This window comes from Bos grunniens, chromosome 25 (assembly GCF_055505025.1).
Source record: "Bos grunniens cultivar Pamir isolate PY7600 chromosome 25, Bosgru_T2T1.0, whole genome shotgun sequence".
Lineage (NCBI taxonomy): Eukaryota > Metazoa > Chordata > Mammalia > Artiodactyla > Bovidae > Bos > Bos grunniens.
In genome coordinates this window covers 15,526,412-15,544,230 of record NC_141189.1, presented here as the reverse complement: position 1 = coordinate 15,544,230, position 17,819 = coordinate 15,526,412, and the positions used below count along the sequence as shown (strand labels likewise).

The 17,819-nt window shown below is 46.9% G+C and overlaps 1 protein-coding gene across 4 annotated transcripts; it reads left to right on the top strand.

Moving 5' to 3' along the window:
* Nucleotides 1-4,569: 4,569 nt before the first annotated feature.
* FUS (FUS RNA binding protein) lies at nt 4,570-14,618 on the top strand. Of its 4 annotated transcripts, none has more exons than XM_086374816.1 (15): nt 4,570-4,654; nt 6,210-6,234; nt 6,322-6,476; nt 7,191-7,332; nt 7,530-7,711; nt 7,914-8,118; nt 9,754-9,788; nt 11,302-11,334; nt 11,903-12,006; nt 12,505-12,634; nt 12,888-12,989; nt 13,124-13,247; nt 13,761-13,861; nt 13,974-14,121; nt 14,415-14,618. In XM_086374816.1, exons 1-15 carry the CDS (start codon nt 4,642-4,644, stop codon nt 14,452-14,454), a joined length of 1,539 nt encoding a protein of 512 aa, XP_086230942.1. In that variant the 5' UTR covers nt 4,570-4,641; the 3' UTR covers nt 14,455-14,618. The 4 variants fall into 4 exon arrangements, with proteins under 4 accessions (XP_086230942.1, XP_086230941.1, XP_086230944.1 ...); XM_086374815.1 differs by having other exon boundaries at nt 7,188-7,332; XM_086374818.1 differs by lacking the exon at nt 9,754-9,788.
* Nucleotides 14,619-17,819: the final 3,201 nt, after the last annotated feature.

Below are 17,819 nucleotides of genomic sequence, written 5' to 3'. Positions count from 1 at the left end.
AGTTTCACATATTCTTTTCCCAGAAATAACCACAGTTACTAGTTTGTTTTTCTTCTTCCATAGATATTTTATGCATAAACAAACATGTAAATCAGTAATGCGTCCCCCTTACTTTAAAACCTAAATAACATATTACACATGTATTATTTAGTACTTGCTCCTCCCTCACCATTAATAATAGAGATTAAATAGTCTTTATATCTGTGGGTTTAGATCCACCTCATTAAAAAAAAAGTCTCAAGGTGTGGTGTCTGTTCACTTAGATCCATCTTTCTTTCTTGTTTTTAACTTTTGGCCATACCATGACGTGAGGCATGCAGGACCTTAGTTAGTTCCCTGACTAGTGATCGAACCTGCACCCCCTGCAATGGAAGCGTGGAATCTTAACCGCTGGACTAGCAGAGAAGTCCCTCACCTCGTTCTCTTAATCTCATGTTATAGCTGTATCACAGTGGTTCCCAATCTAGGGTGACTTTGTATCCTGCCCTCTCCAGTCAAGAGAAGACTTTGGTTATTAGGACTGGGGTTTTTACAAACATCCAATGTGGGTAAAGGCCAGGAATGTTGCTAAATATCACACCAGACACAGGACTTCCTTGGTAGTTCAGATGGTAAAGAGTCTGCCTGCAATGCAGGAGACCCTGGTTTGATCCCTGGGTTGGGAAGATCCTTTGGAGAAGGAAATGGCAACCCACTCCAGTATTCTTGCCTGGGAAATCCCATGGACAGAGGAGCCTGGCAGGCTAGAGTTGGACATGACTTAGGATTTAAACAACAATAAACATTACACAGTAAATAACAACAAACAATATTAAAAATTCAGAGACATTACTTTGCCGACAAAGGTTCATCTGGTCAAAGCTATGGTTTTTCCAGTAGTCATGGACATGAGAGTTGGACTATAAAGAAAGCTGAATGCTGAAAAACTGATGCTTTTGAACTGTGGTGCTGGAGAAGATTCTTGAGAGTCCCTTGGACTGCAAGGAGATCCAACTAGTCCATCCTAAAGGAAATCAGTCCTGAACATTCATTGGAAGGACTGATGCTAAAACTGAAACTCCAATACTCTGGCCACCTGATGCAAAGAACTGACTCATTGGAAAAAACACTGATGCTGGGAAAGATTGAAGGCAGGAGGAGAAGGGGGCAAAAGAGGATAAGATGGTTGGATGGCATCACTGACTCAATGGATATGAGTTTGAGCAAGCTCTGGGAGCTGGTGATGGACAGAGAAGCCTGGTGTGCTGCAGTCCATGGGGTCACAAGGAGTTGGACACGACTGAGTGACTGAACTGAACTGAACTGAAACAATATCAGGACAGTTCCCACAATAAAGAATTATCTGCCCTCAATTGCCAATAGTGCTGAGACTGAGAAATTTTGCTGTATAATAACTCAGTTAACCAGATTCTCTGTTGATAACCATTTAGGTGGTTTCTAATATTTTGATATATAGACCCTGCTGCAGTGGCAATGGTATAAATCGGAGTTCTTAGTTGCAGATGATATGATTTATTTTAGTTTAAGCAGAAAGGGATTATAATAGGGGGTGACTACATTTTTGAGAAAGTTAACAGTCAAGCTTGAGGGACTTCCCTGGTGGTCCAGTGGCTAAGACTCCTTACTCCCAATGCAGAAGGCCCCTGGTCAGGGAACTAGATCCCACTTGCCATAACTAAGATTGAAGATCCCAAGTGCTGCAACTAAGACCCTGTGCAGCCAAGTAAGTAAATATTTAAAAAATTAAAAACAACATGTAGGCTACAGAGAACCGGTCTGAGGGCTGCTGCATTTCACACTACCAGACTGCATTTGGGGCTTTGAGGGAGAAGCAAAAAAAGACAGAACTCTGAAGTACTGGGGTTCACTGCTATCTGCAGGGCGAGCAGAGGAGGAGAAGGCAGGGAAGAAGCTAAATGGCCAAAGGGAAAGGTGGGAGGGGGAGCAGGGATGGCCAGTAAGGAGGCTTTGAAAGACAAGTGAGAGGCCCCTTTGTTTCAGAAGAGGTTCACTGACAGAGATAACCCTGGAGAAAGAGTCACGTGAGGGAGCGTTTCAGAAGTCACAGTTTGAGCCTGTTACTCCCTAGCGTGGCTGCTCTATGAATGCTCTTCCCCACCCATGGCTTCGACTCTGCCATCCCTTCTGCCTGTTCCAGCACTTCCTGGGCTGATTCGTGAACTCCCCCTTACCCTGGCTTCAGTGTTTCCACCTTTCTTTCCTCTTCTGTGGTTGTCTACTTGATGGATGACTCGCTCTCCTGGAAGTTTCCACAGTCCTTGATTTCAAGTTACATCAGTTACCACATTTGATCCAAGTACACTTTGGATTCAGTGGGTCTCACCTGCATCTCACCCACAGGCTATAAGGTCCTTTTTAATCCTTCCCTCTCTAGGTCTGCCCCAGGCTTGGTACATACTATGCTATGCTCAAGCGATGTTTGCTAAAGCACAGGAGTTAAGGGCAGAAATTCTGAGCCAGGTTGCCTGGGCTAGGAACCTAGCTTTTCCACTTTCTGTGTAGCCCTGGGCACAGTTTTTAACCTTTCCATTCCTATTTGTTCATCTGTAAAATGTAATCCTCAGGTCAACATTTTACTGTGAAGAAGAAAATTAAACAAGCTATACTCGGCACTCAGAACAGTGCTTAACACTCAAAAAGTCTTATCAAAGTGCTATGTTATTATAAATATGTTCTCTATATAAATATTATTAGTATTTATTTATTTTTGGCTGTGTGCAGGCTTTTCTCTAGTTGTGGCGAGTGGAGGCTGCTCTCTAGTTAGGGTAAGTGGGCTTCTCACAGCAGTGGCTTCTCTTGTTGTGGAACATGGGCTTTAGGGCGCACAGCTTCAGTAGTTATGGCTCCTGGCTCTAGAGCACAGGCTCAATAGTTGCAGCGCACAGGGTTGGCTGCTCCGATGCATGTGGAATCTTTCCAGATCAGGGATCAAATCAGTATCTTCTGCTTGGCAGGTGGATTTGGAAACCCTGTAAATATTATTATTATTATTATTAGATGTTATCTTTGTTATTAAATGGCTTCATCTATTTTGCACCCTAAAGCATCCTTGTTACTCAGAACAGTCCCTGGAACTCTGTAGATACTTTTTATATATTTGCAGAATCAATGAATGAATGAGTGATGGAATCCCTCTGTTTGTCCTCATTCTAGTGTTACAGTGCCCTTCCAGTAAGGGTGGGGTGGGTGACAGGGTGTTAGGGCCTAAATCAGAAACTTAGAAGTTCGTAGGCCTACTCCATAAGTATTTTTCTAGGAAAAAAGTGTCTAAAACGTGTCTACAAACAAAGTTCTGGTAACTCAGGTCAAAGGTAAATTGGGAGGGAAAATCTGTATGGCACATGTACTAGGAATAACCTCCTTTGTCTTGTTTTAGTAGATACTTTCAAATTTCCTTCTCTAGGAACTTTGACTAGAGTGCAAGTTGCAAGTTAATTTGAATTTCACGTTTTGTCCGCATTCTTATAGAGAGTAAAAAGACTTCAGAACACTGCAAAGTGTTCATATAACCAACAAAAGGAGTGTTTTGCAGCTGCACAGACCTGGATTCAAATCAGGATACCTGTTCTATAATCACGGATTGTACTTGGCCCGAGTCTTATTTTTCTTATCTATAAAATGGGGATAGCTTACTTTCTTCATAAGACTGTGTTGGGAAAGCATTTAATTGTGCATTTTGAAACCACTTCAGCTCTATACAAATATCAGTTACTACTGGATCTCCACATTGGTTTCTTGATAGAGTTTCAGGAAAATATCTGTGAAAGGGTGGGAGATACCTCATCTAATCTCAACGCTCTTTGAGATCCGGAGTGTTTGGGCTTTCCCGTCCAACAGCTAGTCAGGGGCCAAGCCTTGAGGACGCTGGGTGGGCGATCAGTGCTTGATCAGACTAGGACCGAAGGGTCCGGGCTAAACTCCCTGCTTTATTTCTTTCATGTCAAAAGTCACAATCTACAAACCCTGATAAGGACTCAAGAGATGTAAGCCAGAAAGACGATGAGTGAAAACGAGACGCTGAGAGAGGGTCTGTGTCTGTTGTCTTGGGAGGAACATTAGAGCCAGAGAGGGAGGGTGTGCCGGAGGGAGTTCGCGTCTGAAAAAGGGTAAGGGGAACGGAACGCAGGAACTCCACGCCCCGAGTGAAAGTGAGGCCCAGTGAAAGGGGCCAGCCAGAGGAATTTCGGTTCCCGCCCTACGACTCCCGGCTTTGACTACAGTTCCGCCCGCAGAAGCCCTGGGCCCCTTGCCCCGCCCCTAGGGGTTAATCGGATCATACCATTATGCCATCCTAGGGGCGGATCTGAAACGTGCGCTAGTCTTGCAAAGCAAATATTTCTTTGTCAGAAAAAACAGGATTATCTATATGATCTGAACAGTTTTTAGTTAATACATTTCCTTTCTGCCTGCTAGGATCCTCTATATTCCCTGAAGAGAGCCAGGAGTCCGGCCATGTTTCCCCCTTTCCTTTCCGTAGTTGGTACGTTCCCCTGGGAGACGTAGGCGGGGAGGCCTACATAAACCTCGACGCAGGAGGCGGGGCTGCTCAGTCCTCGAGGCGTCGGTGCTCTGTAGTGTTGGAACCTTGTTGCTTGTCGGCCTGTGCGCGCGTGCGCGGACATGGCCTCAAACGGTATGTAAGGGCGCGAGGCGGTGGTGGCGCGCCGGCCCCGGATCTCATTCCCTCCCAGTCCGGCTTTTGTTTTTCGGTGGGACCCGAGCGGCTGTAGAGTGCAGGATCGTTTCCTCGCACCACTGGCTGGAAGCAGCGGAGAGGGGTGGAAGGGGGAGGCCGATGTCGCCATTTTGTTTTGCTCCTCTGGCGCCTCGCGTGGGGCGGGAGGTCGTCCCTTCGTTGCCCCCTTCCTTGAGGTGAGGGTTGGGAGGGACGCAGCTTAGTGATTGGGAATGGGAGGCACGGATGGAAATGCTCGGTCTCCGTACCCTCTTCTCCCCCCTCGTCCCCAGCCCCGCGCTCGGGCCCGCTTTGTCGCAGTGCTGCATCCGGGCACTCGGAGGAGCGCGCACGCGCTCTGCTAGCCCCTCCTCCCCTTTCTGGCGGCGCGAACCGCCCCCCCCCCCCCCCCCCCCCGGTCTCCTGTCGGCCCTGCTTTTTGTCGCGAGACCCTCGGCTGGAGGCTCCGCGGCGCGCGTCCGGTGTGGGCTGCGCCCCCGGGGTCCTTCGGGAAGGGGCGGAACCGCCTCGTTCCCGCCTCGCTTGCCACGCGGCCGGAGGCGGAGGCTCGGGGTCTGGGCCGCGCGCCCGCTTAACGGCTGGGGGTAGGGGGCTGGGGAGTGGTCCAACGGTCTTGAGGACTGGGCCCGGGGCCTATCCCGCCTAATTTCCTCTTACAGAGGTGGGAACTGAAAAGAACGGCCGCCTGAGGCCACACCCTCTCTCGGTGCTTTGGCTCTTTACTGCGGGGGAAGCGCCTCGTTTCCTGTATCGAGGAGATGAGCCGATCAGGCCCGTGCGTCTTCCATGTGGCGCTTTAAAAAGCACTTTCGCTTCTTTGGATTCGCCTAGTCTTCCCGCAGCCCCGAGTTAGGCAAGAGGGACAGGAAAACGCACTCATTTGGGAGCCACAGGGCTGGGGGCTTGAGTGCCAGCCAGCGTGCTGATCAGAATGCTCTCTTCCCTTGGTTAGCTGGCTTTGCACCAAAAGCTCCCATTTCCAGGCTCCAAGATTGGGCAAAGGGTGAAGCGTGGCCTTTTGTAAGACATTCTTGTTGTTTCGATTGAGAAAGCGGAGGCTCCCTTCGGCACAATTCTGCCTCTGGCTTGAATTAAAAACCTGTCCTGCTGAAACAGCTGTGTGATTTCAGCCTAACTCTTGGCGGTGTCTTCCTCCTCGAGGGGGCGTGAGATAGAAATGTGTGTAGATCTTTGCAGTTCCTGACATCGATTGAAGTTGCGGACAGTTGCTGCTGTCCGTTAGCACTCTTGCTTTTTCAGGTACTTAAGGCTTCTCTTTTGGTTCTGTGGAAATGCGCTTTCTCTTTGCGTTTTCTATTGTAAGAAAACTTGACGGGTCTCACAGACTGCCCCTCTCCAGTAGAGTTTCATAAGGGAATTTATGCCTCCTTTGTTGATTTTCTTATCTGGGGACCCCGAAGCTTAAGTCTTTTAGCTCTAGTCTGTTCTGAGGAATGGCTGAAGGTAATATAATCCTGTTTTTCTTTTGCAGACTATACCCAACAAGCAACCCAAAGGTGAGTGTCGCTTTTGGGCTTCCAGAGTTTGTAGAGGGCGTGGGTGGCTAAGGTGTCTTTTCCTGAGAGCACTGTTTTTTTCTCTAGCTACGGGGCCTACCCAACTCAGCCTGGGCAGGGCTACTCCCAGCAGAGCAATCAACCCTACGGGCAACAGAGTTACGGTGGCTACGGCCAGTCTACGGACACTTCGGGCTATGGCCAGAGCAGCTACGGTGGTTCTTATGGACAGACCCAGAACAGTGAGTCTTAGTGGGTCACTCCACCTCTTCTGCTCTTTGTGAATGTTGCTTTTCTTAAACCTAAGCAGTGCTGAAACAGTCCCCTTAACCAGTCTTTGACCCTTAAAGCTCTTTGATGTTTTGAGTCCTTTGAAACAAAAAGGCTTAATTGGTTTGTAATCCTGTTTCCTTTTATTTTCTGACTTTTTACTTTTCTGTTTATGCTGCTATTTTCCCAATTTCCTCTAAAGCATGAAAGTGAAATGAAGGCAGGAGGAATATTCCAGAGGGAGAAATGCTTTAGGCTTTTAAAGAGGGAAAATGACTTGCTTGAAGATATTTGAAGTCAGATGGCATCACATGATACACCAGGAGGTGGAATTTGCCCTGAGGTCCCTGAAGTGTAAATAATAACGCGTTGTCTTTATTTGTTCTGTACGCGTCGGGCAGGTGAATGCTGTTAGTGAAGAGAGATCTCTTGGGCTGTGACTAGTGGTGGTCCTGGAGGCTGGCTTTGGGGGTGTGTGGGATGAGATTAGAATTCAGAACTTGAATAGAAGTTGAAAGCTTTCAGGTAGAAAGGTAATGTCTTTAGCTATGAGTTGCAAGATCGCCAAGCACCTTCTAAGAAGTTGCCTTATCAAGCACGGGAAGCGTAGTAGTGTTCTCAGTGCACTCCCTGCCTGTTCTTTCTTCATAGCTTTTGTGACTTTCCTTTTCCTTTCCTTTTAGCAGGCTACAGCACACAGTCAGCTCCCCAGGGATATAGCTCAGCTGGTGGCTATGGCAGTAGCCAGAGTTCTCAGTCATCTTATGGGCAACAGTCCTCGTATCCTGGCTATGGCCAGCAGCCAGCTCCTAGCAGCACCTCAGGAAGGTAAGGAGTGGGTGTGGAGAGGACCGAAAAGATGAGGGGTGAATCCGTAAGGAATGATAATGTGATTAGCAGTGGGAGTAATTATCAGGGGTAATGGGGGAGAGGTGGTCTCTGTTGGGGACAGAGAATGGGATGTACCAGAAGTGAAGTCCTGGACACACTGGCGTTGTGACTCTTGTCTTTTTCTTTTCCCCTAGTTACGGTAGCAGTTCTCAAAGCAGCGGCTATGGGCAGCCCCAGGGTGGAGGCTACGGCCAGCAGTCTGGCTATGGTGGGCAGCAGCAAAGCTATGGACAGCAGCAGAGCTATAACCCGCCTCAGGGCTATGGGCAGCAGAACCAGTACAACAGTAGCGGTGGCGGCGGAGGGGGTGGCGGAGGTGAGAGGTTTCCTTCTGCTCTGTCTCATCCCTGCTTTTCGCAAGAAATTGTATTCTGGGCTGTTACCCTGAAAGGGTTCTTAAAAACCCTAGCTTTATCTGTATTTCTATTGACGTTTATTCCCTGGCACCCTTGAACTGTTTTATGCCACCTCACAGTCTGTTTTGTCCTTTTTAAAGGCATACTTTTCTTTCCTGACAGGTAGCTATGGCCAAGATCAGCCCTCCATGAGCAGTGGTGGCGGTGGTGGTGGTTATGGCAACCAGGACCAGAGTGGTGGCTACGGGGGAGGCCAGCAGGACCGTGGGGGCCGTGGCCGGGGCGGTGGCGGTGGTTACAACCGCAGCAGTGGTGGCTACGAACCCAGAGGTCGTGGAGGTGGCCGTGGAGGCAGAGGCGGCATGGGGTAGGTGTCTTGTGAGCCAGGGAGTACCATCAGTGGAAAGGGAGGAGGGTTGCATGAGTCTCCCTTGAAGCCTAGTCCTGTAGTGCATGGTTAGTCTGATTCTGGGAATTTGTAAGGGCTTTGATTGGGGATCTTGACTGTTTCTTTTTCGTACATCCATCCCCATTTTATTTTTGTGAGAACTTGGGAGCCTGAACTTCTACCCACACTTCTGTACAGAGATTTGAGTACTGACAACTTTCATCTCTAAAGAAAAAGGAGAAATGTAGGGGTGTATGTGGATTGGAGTCATTGATAATCCTAGGCAAGAACCATGGAAGTAAAGGCTTCTTTCTCTGCAAGGGAAACCGATGATCCCACTCCTGGTGATAGGGAAACTTGTTACTTGTATTCCCATGTGTCCTCTAAAGGAGTTGTCAATGGTTAACCTGACTTGAGCTTCCAGGAATTGGCTACTCTTTCTTCCTGTATTCTATAGTCACTTGAATCCACGAACTTGACTTGTACTAATCTGACGGACTGTAATGATTTTGTGTGTGACTTGGTTCATGGGGCTCTCTGAAGTGTGCAGACCTTTTGGACAAAGTACAGTACGCTCGACAGTGGTCTCCCACCCACTTGCTCCACTGTCCCCCTTCCTCCGGTTACTTGTCCAGCTGGACCTTCTTTCCTCCCCTTCCTGCTGAAGCTGAAGTAAAACCTTAGATTTGATGTTAGAGCATTTGTCAAGTCTGTTGGTAAATAACAACTGGAGGCACTCTTCTCTGTCTCTCTCGAGAAGGGGAGGAATGTCAATGTGTTACTCCTTTTGGGGAAAAAGTAAGTTTTTTAAAAAGAGTTTGTGTATGGTAAGTATTCAGAGGGGGGTGGGGGCAGTGCCAAAAACCTTACAGAAATATGGAAAACTCTGTTGTGTGCGTGTGTTTATAATGCAAAACTTTAAAAAAAGAAAAGCAACTGTTATGTGACTGTTAACTTGCTCTGCATTTTATGTGCCACAGGTATGAAAGGTGACATTGCAAAATACTCCGCTCTTCTCGCAGTGTAGAAGGGGTGACCCCGGGGGTGGGGAGAGATCAAAACCAGCTCAGTAGTTAGGGAAGGGCTTAGCTAAGTTTTGTCTCGCTTTAAGGGGAAATTGCCTTTGGTTTTGACTTTTTATGGAATGGGGTTGGGTCTGCTTGCTGCTTTCAAAGCAAAAAAAAAAAAATCACAAAAATGTGTTCAGGGCTACCCCAGCCTGGTGTGAAGTGTCTTCTGGGTAAACGGGGTAGGGTTTTTTAAACCAACTACTGGGTTGGCAACTGCTTGCGACAAGAGGAAAAACATCTGCTACGTCGGAAGAACGGCCAAGGAAAATGGGTCTTTTTTTTTTTTTTTCCTAGAGGAAATAGATATATAAACTTTTAAGCAAAATCCTTAATAATTGTGTCTGAGAAATTGCACACGTGTGTGTGACATGCTCACAGGTCAGACAAGGGGTGGTCAGGAAGGGGAATGTATTTTAGTAGCAACTTGCATTATCATTTTCCCGAAACACCTACCTATGTTTGGGGAATGTTGAACAAAACCAAAAACCGCCCTTTTGTAGCCGTTGGAAGCTTCATGTCCTTTCTTCTAACTTGTCTTCTCCAGCGGAAGTGACCGTGGTGGCTTCAATAAATTTGGTGGTAAGTGAACAGAGTTTCCAAAATTCCCAACTCCCAGCAATGCTTTGTCTGATTGTTCATTTGCAGTTGTCTTAGCGTGTTTTAAGTGTCAAAAGTTTTGGAGTGTCCATAACCACCTCCAGAAAGGGGTGGGGTGGAATGCCACCTGCTGCCAGATGTGTGCTAACCTGGAGGCAGGCAGGGAGTAAGACTCAGCAGTCGTCTGGTACCAAATTGGTTTGACCCAGGTTAATAAGAGGTGTTTAGGAGGCCTCTTGACAGGAGTGTCGCCACACCGGCACTTAGTGACAACCGTTATGAGAAACTGGAGAGTGTGCTGGAACATGTGGTGCCAACTTGGCTTTAGGATCGATCCTTTGATCAGTGTGTCTGAGGCTTGTGTGTATGTGAGTGTATGTGTAACAATCTCCAAACGTTTTAATTCTGGACGAGGGATGAAGTATTGCCCTGCCCTGAGGATGGTGAAGTTGGTACATATTTATGTATTAAATACTGAATGGTGTCAATGCAATCCTACATACATGTATTTAAACTCAACTCAGATGGGCTAAATAGCAACTAGCTCTGGGCAGGAAGGTGTGAACTGCTTCCAAGAAAGGTTGGGAGCATGTGTGGCTCGTGGGAAATAATCAGGTCTTAATAACAGCACAAACTGAATTCATGGAAAAATGGCAAATTGGAGAAGTCTCCTAGTAAGCTGGAACTTTTCTGGTCTGGTTAACTAACAAAAGGTTTCTTGATTTGTCTCAACATGTAAAGCCAAAGGCTTGGGTTCATGATTTAGGTGTCATTGAGTGTGGGTACAACATTTATATATGGTGAATTCAGATAAACTTTGGGCGAAGATGGTCTCTGGAAAAAAAAAATAGAGGCTGCATTATGGAAATAAGATTTCTGGTCTGTTCCCTGGGACATGCTTAAAACCTACAATAGCTATTTTGTATGATTTTTACTTTCATGTGGTTTTTGGGGAAACAACATGGTTTTAAGACTGGTTTCGAAAGATGACATTAAAAATTGTTCCACAAGGGATAAGTGTCTTTGGTGCTAAAGTTTGGAGAAACTGTATGGATGCATATCACATTGCTGGTGGTGAGCCCATTTCTCTCTGGGCGAGAGAAGAGGGCCAAGCTATGAGTTGGTTTGTTAACTTCAATGGGTCTCCCTCCTAGCCCTCCCAGTCTGTGCTGAGGACATTTCCCAGCCTGAGCTGGGGGAGGCAGCATTTTCTGAAGTGTGGAGTTGTCCCTGTGGGGACTCAAGTTACATGCAGACCTTAAGAAAAGGGGCCTGTGTCTTTGCCAGACCTGCCTAGGGTTTTCTCTGGGCAGGCAACCCAGAACAGGGTTTGGAGTGAGGCTGGCTGTGAGCACTTACCTGATATTTTGCAAAAGTTTGGATTTGGTGTTAATTTTTTTCCTTGTCTTTCTCAGCCTCTTAACTAACGGCTCCTCTTTCCTTGTTTTTTTGTTTTTTTGTTGTTTTTGTTTTTTTTTTTTCTATGTCACTTAAGGCCCTCGGGACCAAGGATCACGTCATGACTCTGGTAAGTCCACAGGTGGCGGGAAAGAAAGGCTAAAGTGGTAGCAGGACTTTTCTTGGATGTTCAAACTTAAGGGAATCTGAAGAAGAGTTGGGCTCGAGAAGGAAACTGTGGGGAGAGAGTTTAGGAGTAGCTGTGTTTACCAGCGTATTTAACAGAAAAGACCCAGGGAAGCACTTAGTGTCCTTTTTGTTTTGATCATTTTGTATGCTGCATTTTAGTGTAAAATTAGTGTCTTCGGGGTCTTCAACTGAAAGTTGATGACACTGGTGTGGTCTTGGGCAATTAACTCCTGAGCCCTGGTTTCTTTTATGAATAGCAGCATGTTTTAAGGGGTAGTTGTAAAACTAAATTTTAATTAGTGAAGCGGCTAGCATTCAGGCACTCAGATAATGAAGTAGAGTTGGAGATTTGTCAGACCTACACCACCAGTACTTTATATTAATTGGTTTAGAAATTTTCTTTCTTTGAAAGCTAAGAAGTATCAAAGTTCAGGTTATTAAGTGTCACTGACTTGTTGTATCTTTGGTTGTTTCCTATCTCCACTTTTCCTGCTGTCTTGGGCAAGCAGAACAGGATAATTCAGACAACAACACCATCTTCGTGCAAGGGCTGGGCGAGAATGTTACAATTGAGTCTGTAGCTGATTACTTCAAGCAGATTGGTATCATTAAGGTACTTATGGGAACTTCTCTGGCAGTCCAGTGGCTAAGACTCTCCCTCTCACTGCAAGGGCACGGATTTGATCTCTCATTGGGGAACTAAGATCCCCTAGCCCCAAAAGAAAGTGGCTGTGTCCCCCCCAGCCCCGAAAGAAAGACCAAAGAAAGGTACTTCTGGAGCAGAGTGGGTGCATTGTATCAGTGCTTCAGGCTTTGGGATTTCATACCTTAGTGAAACTAGAAGTCTTAATGGTTGCCTGCTTCATTTGTTGAGGAAAAAGCATTAACTGTTGCCATTCCAAAGGGAATCACATTTTAACATAAAAAGGCACAATTGATTAAAAAGGTGATTACAACTTTTGAGTTTGTAGTCTGTAATCTCTATCATTTAATATTGAAGGGAGAAGCAGTTAACAGTCGATGGCTTTCTTTCAAGTTATGTGGGAAATAGGAAGGTAGGTTTTGATAGTGCTGTATTAAGACTGATGTGATCTCGTGTTGCTTTCTTCAGACAAATAAGAAAACAGGACAGCCCATGATTAATCTGTACACAGACAGGGAAACAGGCAAGCTGAAGGGAGAGGCCACCGTATCATTTGATGACCCACCTTCCGCCAAAGCAGCTATTGACTGGTTTGATGGTATGTCTGAGGAGGCTGGGGGAGAGGGCAGCTAGCTTGGGGAAACAGGCTGCATTTTGAGGGTTTCTTTGAGTCTTCCAAGACTTAATAGCACTACACTGTTGGTGTAGTCTTACATTGACTTATGTCTCATGAGATTGTTAACATTTGTAAGAAGGCAGAGTCTTCTCTTGATTGTATCAGGTATACTTTTGGACCCACAGGTCATAGGTCTTAATAAGAAGTCTCTTTTATACCTCCCTTATTTCTTTAGGTAAAGAATTCTCTGGGAATCCTATCAAGGTCTCATTTGCTACTCGGCGAGCAGACTTCAATCGGGGTGGTGGTAATGGTCGTGGAGGCCGAGGGCGAGGAGGTGAGGAGCTCTTTCTGCTGCTGTAAAGAAGTGATGGGGAGAGAAGAGGGAAGGAGGATGGTAAGGGCTTGTGTGGCAAAGATAGGTTAACCACACTTGGAAGGGGAGCAGACCTGTTCTTGGCTCTGTTCTAGGACCTATGGGCCGTGGAGGCTATGGAGGTGGTGGCAGCGGCGGCGGTGGCCGAGGAGGATTCCCCAGTGGCGGTGGCGGTGGAGGAGGACAGCAGCGAGCAGGGGACTGGAAGTGTCCTAATCCGTGAGTGAAACGGCTTAATTTTTCCTCAGCCCTCTTGTACGTGTGCCCTTTGATGTTATGTGCCAAGTTGCTTCAGTCCTGTCTGACTCTGCAACCCCATGGACTGCAGGTTGCCAGGCTCCTCTGTCCATGGGGATTCTCTAGGCAAGAATGCTGGAGTGGATTGCCATTCCCTTCCCCAGGGGGTTTTCCCAACCCAGGGATCAAACCCAAGCCTCTTATGTCTCCTGTATTGGCAGGCAGGTTCTTCAGCACTACGCCACCTTGATGTTACGACAGTTTGTAGTTTCTGACTAATGTCAAAGCTATGCTGACGGGGACAGGTTTGGCCGGGAGTCATCTAGACTGGGCTCAGTAACCTGCAGTCTTGGTCTCCGCTCCTGAGAAACAGGCCTCTTTGCTTTTCCGAGGCTTCATTCTCCTCACGTATCCCTAGGGTCACTGGAATCTTCATAATTCTAGGTCTTGGCCATTTCCACCCCCCACCCACACACATTGTCTTATTTTCCTCAGTACCTGTGAGAACATGAACTTCTCTTGGAGGAATGAATGTAACCAGTGTAAGGCCCCTAAACCAGATGGCCCAGGAGGGGGACCAGGAGGCTCTCATATGGGTAAGGAAGAGGCAGAGCTGGTGTTGGGATCTGCAGGGAGGCTAGACAAGGGGAGGGAGGAGGGGTCTGGGGGATGTCATAGAGGGTTGAATCATGTTTCTTTTTTTCCTAGGGGGTAACTACGGAGATGATCGTCGTGGTGGCAGAGGAGGCTATGATCGGGGTGGCTACCGAGGCCGAGGAGGGGACCGTGGGGGCTTCCGAGGGGGCCGGGGTGGTGGGGACAGAGGTGGTTTCGGCCCTGGCAAGATGGACTCCAGGTAAGTAAGACTAAATTGAAAGGGAACTAGAGCAGTTGACCAGAGGTCATGGGATTGCAGGGTTTGGGGAGCGTGGTTTCATTTTGAGGGCGGGGTTGGAAAGCTGAGACTAACGCTTGGGTAGGAAACAAGGGAAGGAAACTTACCTGGGGGAGCTAGTCTGGATGCCCACGTGCACTCTGTGCCCAGGGAGATGAGCTGTCTCTCGGGGTGGGTAGCAGGGCAGGTTGGGTTTTGGGGGAGGGTGGGTAGAGAGGTTGGAACCCAGACCTCATGGATGCTCTTTCTTGCAGGGGTGAGCACAGACAGGATCGCAGGGAGAGGCCGTACTAGCCTGGCTCCTGAGGCCTTGGATCAGCTTTCTTCCTGTACCCAGTGTTACTACCCGCATTATTTTGTAACCTTCCACCTCCTGATGACCCACGGGTTTTTTGTGTCGGACTATGTAACTGTAACCATACCTCTGGTTCCCATTAAAAACCATCATTTTAGTTAAATTTTCTTCCTTTTCCCCCTCTTCACTCTCCTGGAGCGTGAATGTCCAGGTCAAGAACGTGGGGAGTTTTTCCTCTATTCATATCAACCAACCTGCCTTGTGGGAACTGGAATAAATTTGTTCCCGCTCAGCAGGAACTAGAATGATGTGTTTGATACTTGGTTCAGGGGAGCAAAGGTCAAGTGTATCCTTGAAAGTAGAGATTAAACTTCTCTGTTCACAGTAAAAATCGGATGAATGAAAGGGGTAAATGAACATCGTGTGTTGCCCCCCATTTTTGTCCAGCCATGTGGAGATTTCTCTTCTACTGTGTTGATTGATGTGCTGATTTTTGTGGGCTTATTTATAGCAGTTTTGCTCCTTTCAAGGAGTTCTGGCACTTTTCTAAGGGTGGGGCTCAAACAAATTAAACTTTGAGGGTGATACTCAAGTTTGATTGACCCTGATTAGATCATGTAGTTAACCAGTTGGGTTTTTTTTCCAGGAAGGGGAGAAACTAACTGAGCACCTGCCTAGTGGCAGATACGCTGTTCACAAGTTATTATAGGTGGAAAACGAAGTGCCTGGATTCTGTAGCTCTCACAGTCAGGAAATGGTTTGACGCCAGGATGCAGTCCTTGTCATCTTCCAACTTGATTTTCATTTCTTGGCATTTCTTTCCGAAACAAATCCCTACCCCAAACATTTATTTGCTTAGGCTTGGCTTAAGAGGATGCTGAATTTTAGGGAAAAAGACTTGGGAATGAGATAAGATGGTAAAAGGGGAAGGTTAGCTGAGAAAGTAAGATAAGGCAGTTGTTTGCTATTTCAGTGAGTGGGCTCCCTCTGCACACTAGTTTTCCTGAAGGTGGGACTCCGGGTATTGCCTGTTGACAGTGGTGTAATTAGGTCATGTTCCCATCTGCCAGTACTCAAAAGTCTTTGGTGTTTTGAGAAAGGGAAGGGGTTGGGCCGATGAGTTGCCACCTCAGTAGTGCTCCTTAAGCTGATACACCTTTCCTTACCCCAGAAAACTACCCCCTCCTTCCAACTCAAAACTTGAATTTAGGAAACTTGCCTATTCTTGCCAAGCAGTTGAATTTTAGCTACACAGAACTTAAAATCATAACCAACAGCAAACTATGCTTTGTTAGAAGCACAGCTCAAGAGTGCCTGGGACCCCTTGTGGAAAGTGCTTTTCTTTTTCTGAAATTGTACCCTTTAAGAGTTGATTCATCCTCAAACCTCTGGTGATCTGAGACAGAGGCTGTGGCTTTGTGCAAAGGAATAGCTACCCTCCCTACTGAGTGGAGGTGTTCTGTCAAGAATGGTGGAGAATGGCTGAGGTTCTCCAGGCAGTGCTTTTATTTGGCTTGTGAAACTTGGTACTTATAAGAATCCCTGAGATTTAGAGCCAAGAAAATGGCAGTGGTTCTCCTCCTGCCCTCTTCTGCTTTTGATCTATCTTAAAATGATGTTTGGTTTGATGGCACGAGCACATCTGAGAGGTTTATGGGTGCTTCACCTGGTAGGATTCTGGTGTTAGGGTTTGATTGTGGTTCCTTTATCCCTGCTGTTAGAGGTGAGTCGGGTCTCACCCAAGCTCTGGGAGTAAGTGGGATTATTAGCATTTAGTTGTCCTTTAAAAGGCTTCAGTGATTGGCCTCACCTTCAGTAAAATAGGGTCCTGAGGCTTCTCTGGTGGTCCAGTGGTTAAGGACTGTATTCCCAGTGCAAGGGGCTTGAGTTTGATCCTGGTCAGAACTAAGATCCACATGTGACAACGAAGGTCCTGTGTGCTACAACCAAGACCTGATGTGGTCAAGTAAAAGACCCAAGTGTCTCGTGGGTAGATTAGTTCGGGGGACTTTCAGGAGGATGGGTAGAGATGGGTGAAGAGAAATACCAACTGAGGGAATGTTTTGGTGGTTGATTCCAGTGCCAGTTCATCCTTTGGTGGAAAAAATAGACCCTGAGGGGTTTGAACTTTGGATCCTGTATTTCCTTGTAAGCAGCACCTGGCTGGTGGTAGTCGGTCATGTTATTCTGATCAGGGTTGTAGGCTGGTCTTTTAAGTTCTAAAGAATATATGTTAACTGAGTTACTGAAAATGTCCTGCAGTCTGGAAGCACTAGGCATCTGGCGTTTCTGAATTGGGACAGGCTAACTTAGGAAGAAGCCAGGGGGAGAATGTTACGGGTGGGTGGGGAGAAGTGTGCTGCAGGTCTGATTGCCACTGCCTGATTGCGTAATCTTTTTCACCTTTGCCCCCCATCATGTACTGGATTTCAGTAGCTCAGACAATATAGTGCAGAGGTTAGGTCATTGAGTCAATCATCCACCAGGGTTTAATAAAATTTTTTTTAACTGAATTTATCTGGCCGTACTATGAGATCGTGCGGGATCTTGGTCTGACCTGTATTGAACGTGTGCCTCCTGCAGTGGAAGCATGGACTGCCAGGGAATTCCCTACCAGGGGTTTCCTACCAGGTCTTACTCCGAGGACTAGTCTCGGGGGCTCAGCTCGGGTCCATCGCAGCCATTGCTCTCCAGCCTTTCCAGAACTCAGACTACCTTTCCTGCCTTTGGGCCCTCAAAACTGACTCTTCCGTCTTTAACTTTTTGTGTTGTTAATAATTTTAGACAACAGGTTTCCACAAAAATCTGTTCACCTCCCCATGCAGTGGTCTTCGTGTTCTGGGTGTATAAGAACTGAGGAAGTAGTGTCAGGTGGAACTTGCCATCAGGTTTGACTTCTGGGCTTGTAGAAGTTGACTGGTTCACAAACCTTATGGTGTTGGCTGTTAAAGCTTTAGGAGACCATTGAATCTAAAATTGCTATTTTTTTAATATTGATATAGCTAATTACGTGTGATAATTTTGGGTGCACAACAGAGCAACCCAGTCATACATACGCATGTATCCATTCTCCCGTAAACTCCCCTCTCATCCGGGCTGGGACGTGAACAGAGTTCCCTTTCTATACATAGGTTGGTCCTTAATTGGTTAAAAAATTCTTAACAGTTTTGAGGCAGGAACAGAAGTGTCATGAGATTGGGTCTGCGAATAGTGCTCTGGATGGATTGTGCTCTCAGCTTGTTGGATTGTGGTTTTAACCTTAAATTGGGGTAATGGTGCTAGTGAGGAGGGCTCTTTTAACAGGAAGGACGATTGAGAGCCAGCAACATGGAGATTGGAGACAAAAAAGGAGCTAGGACTATGG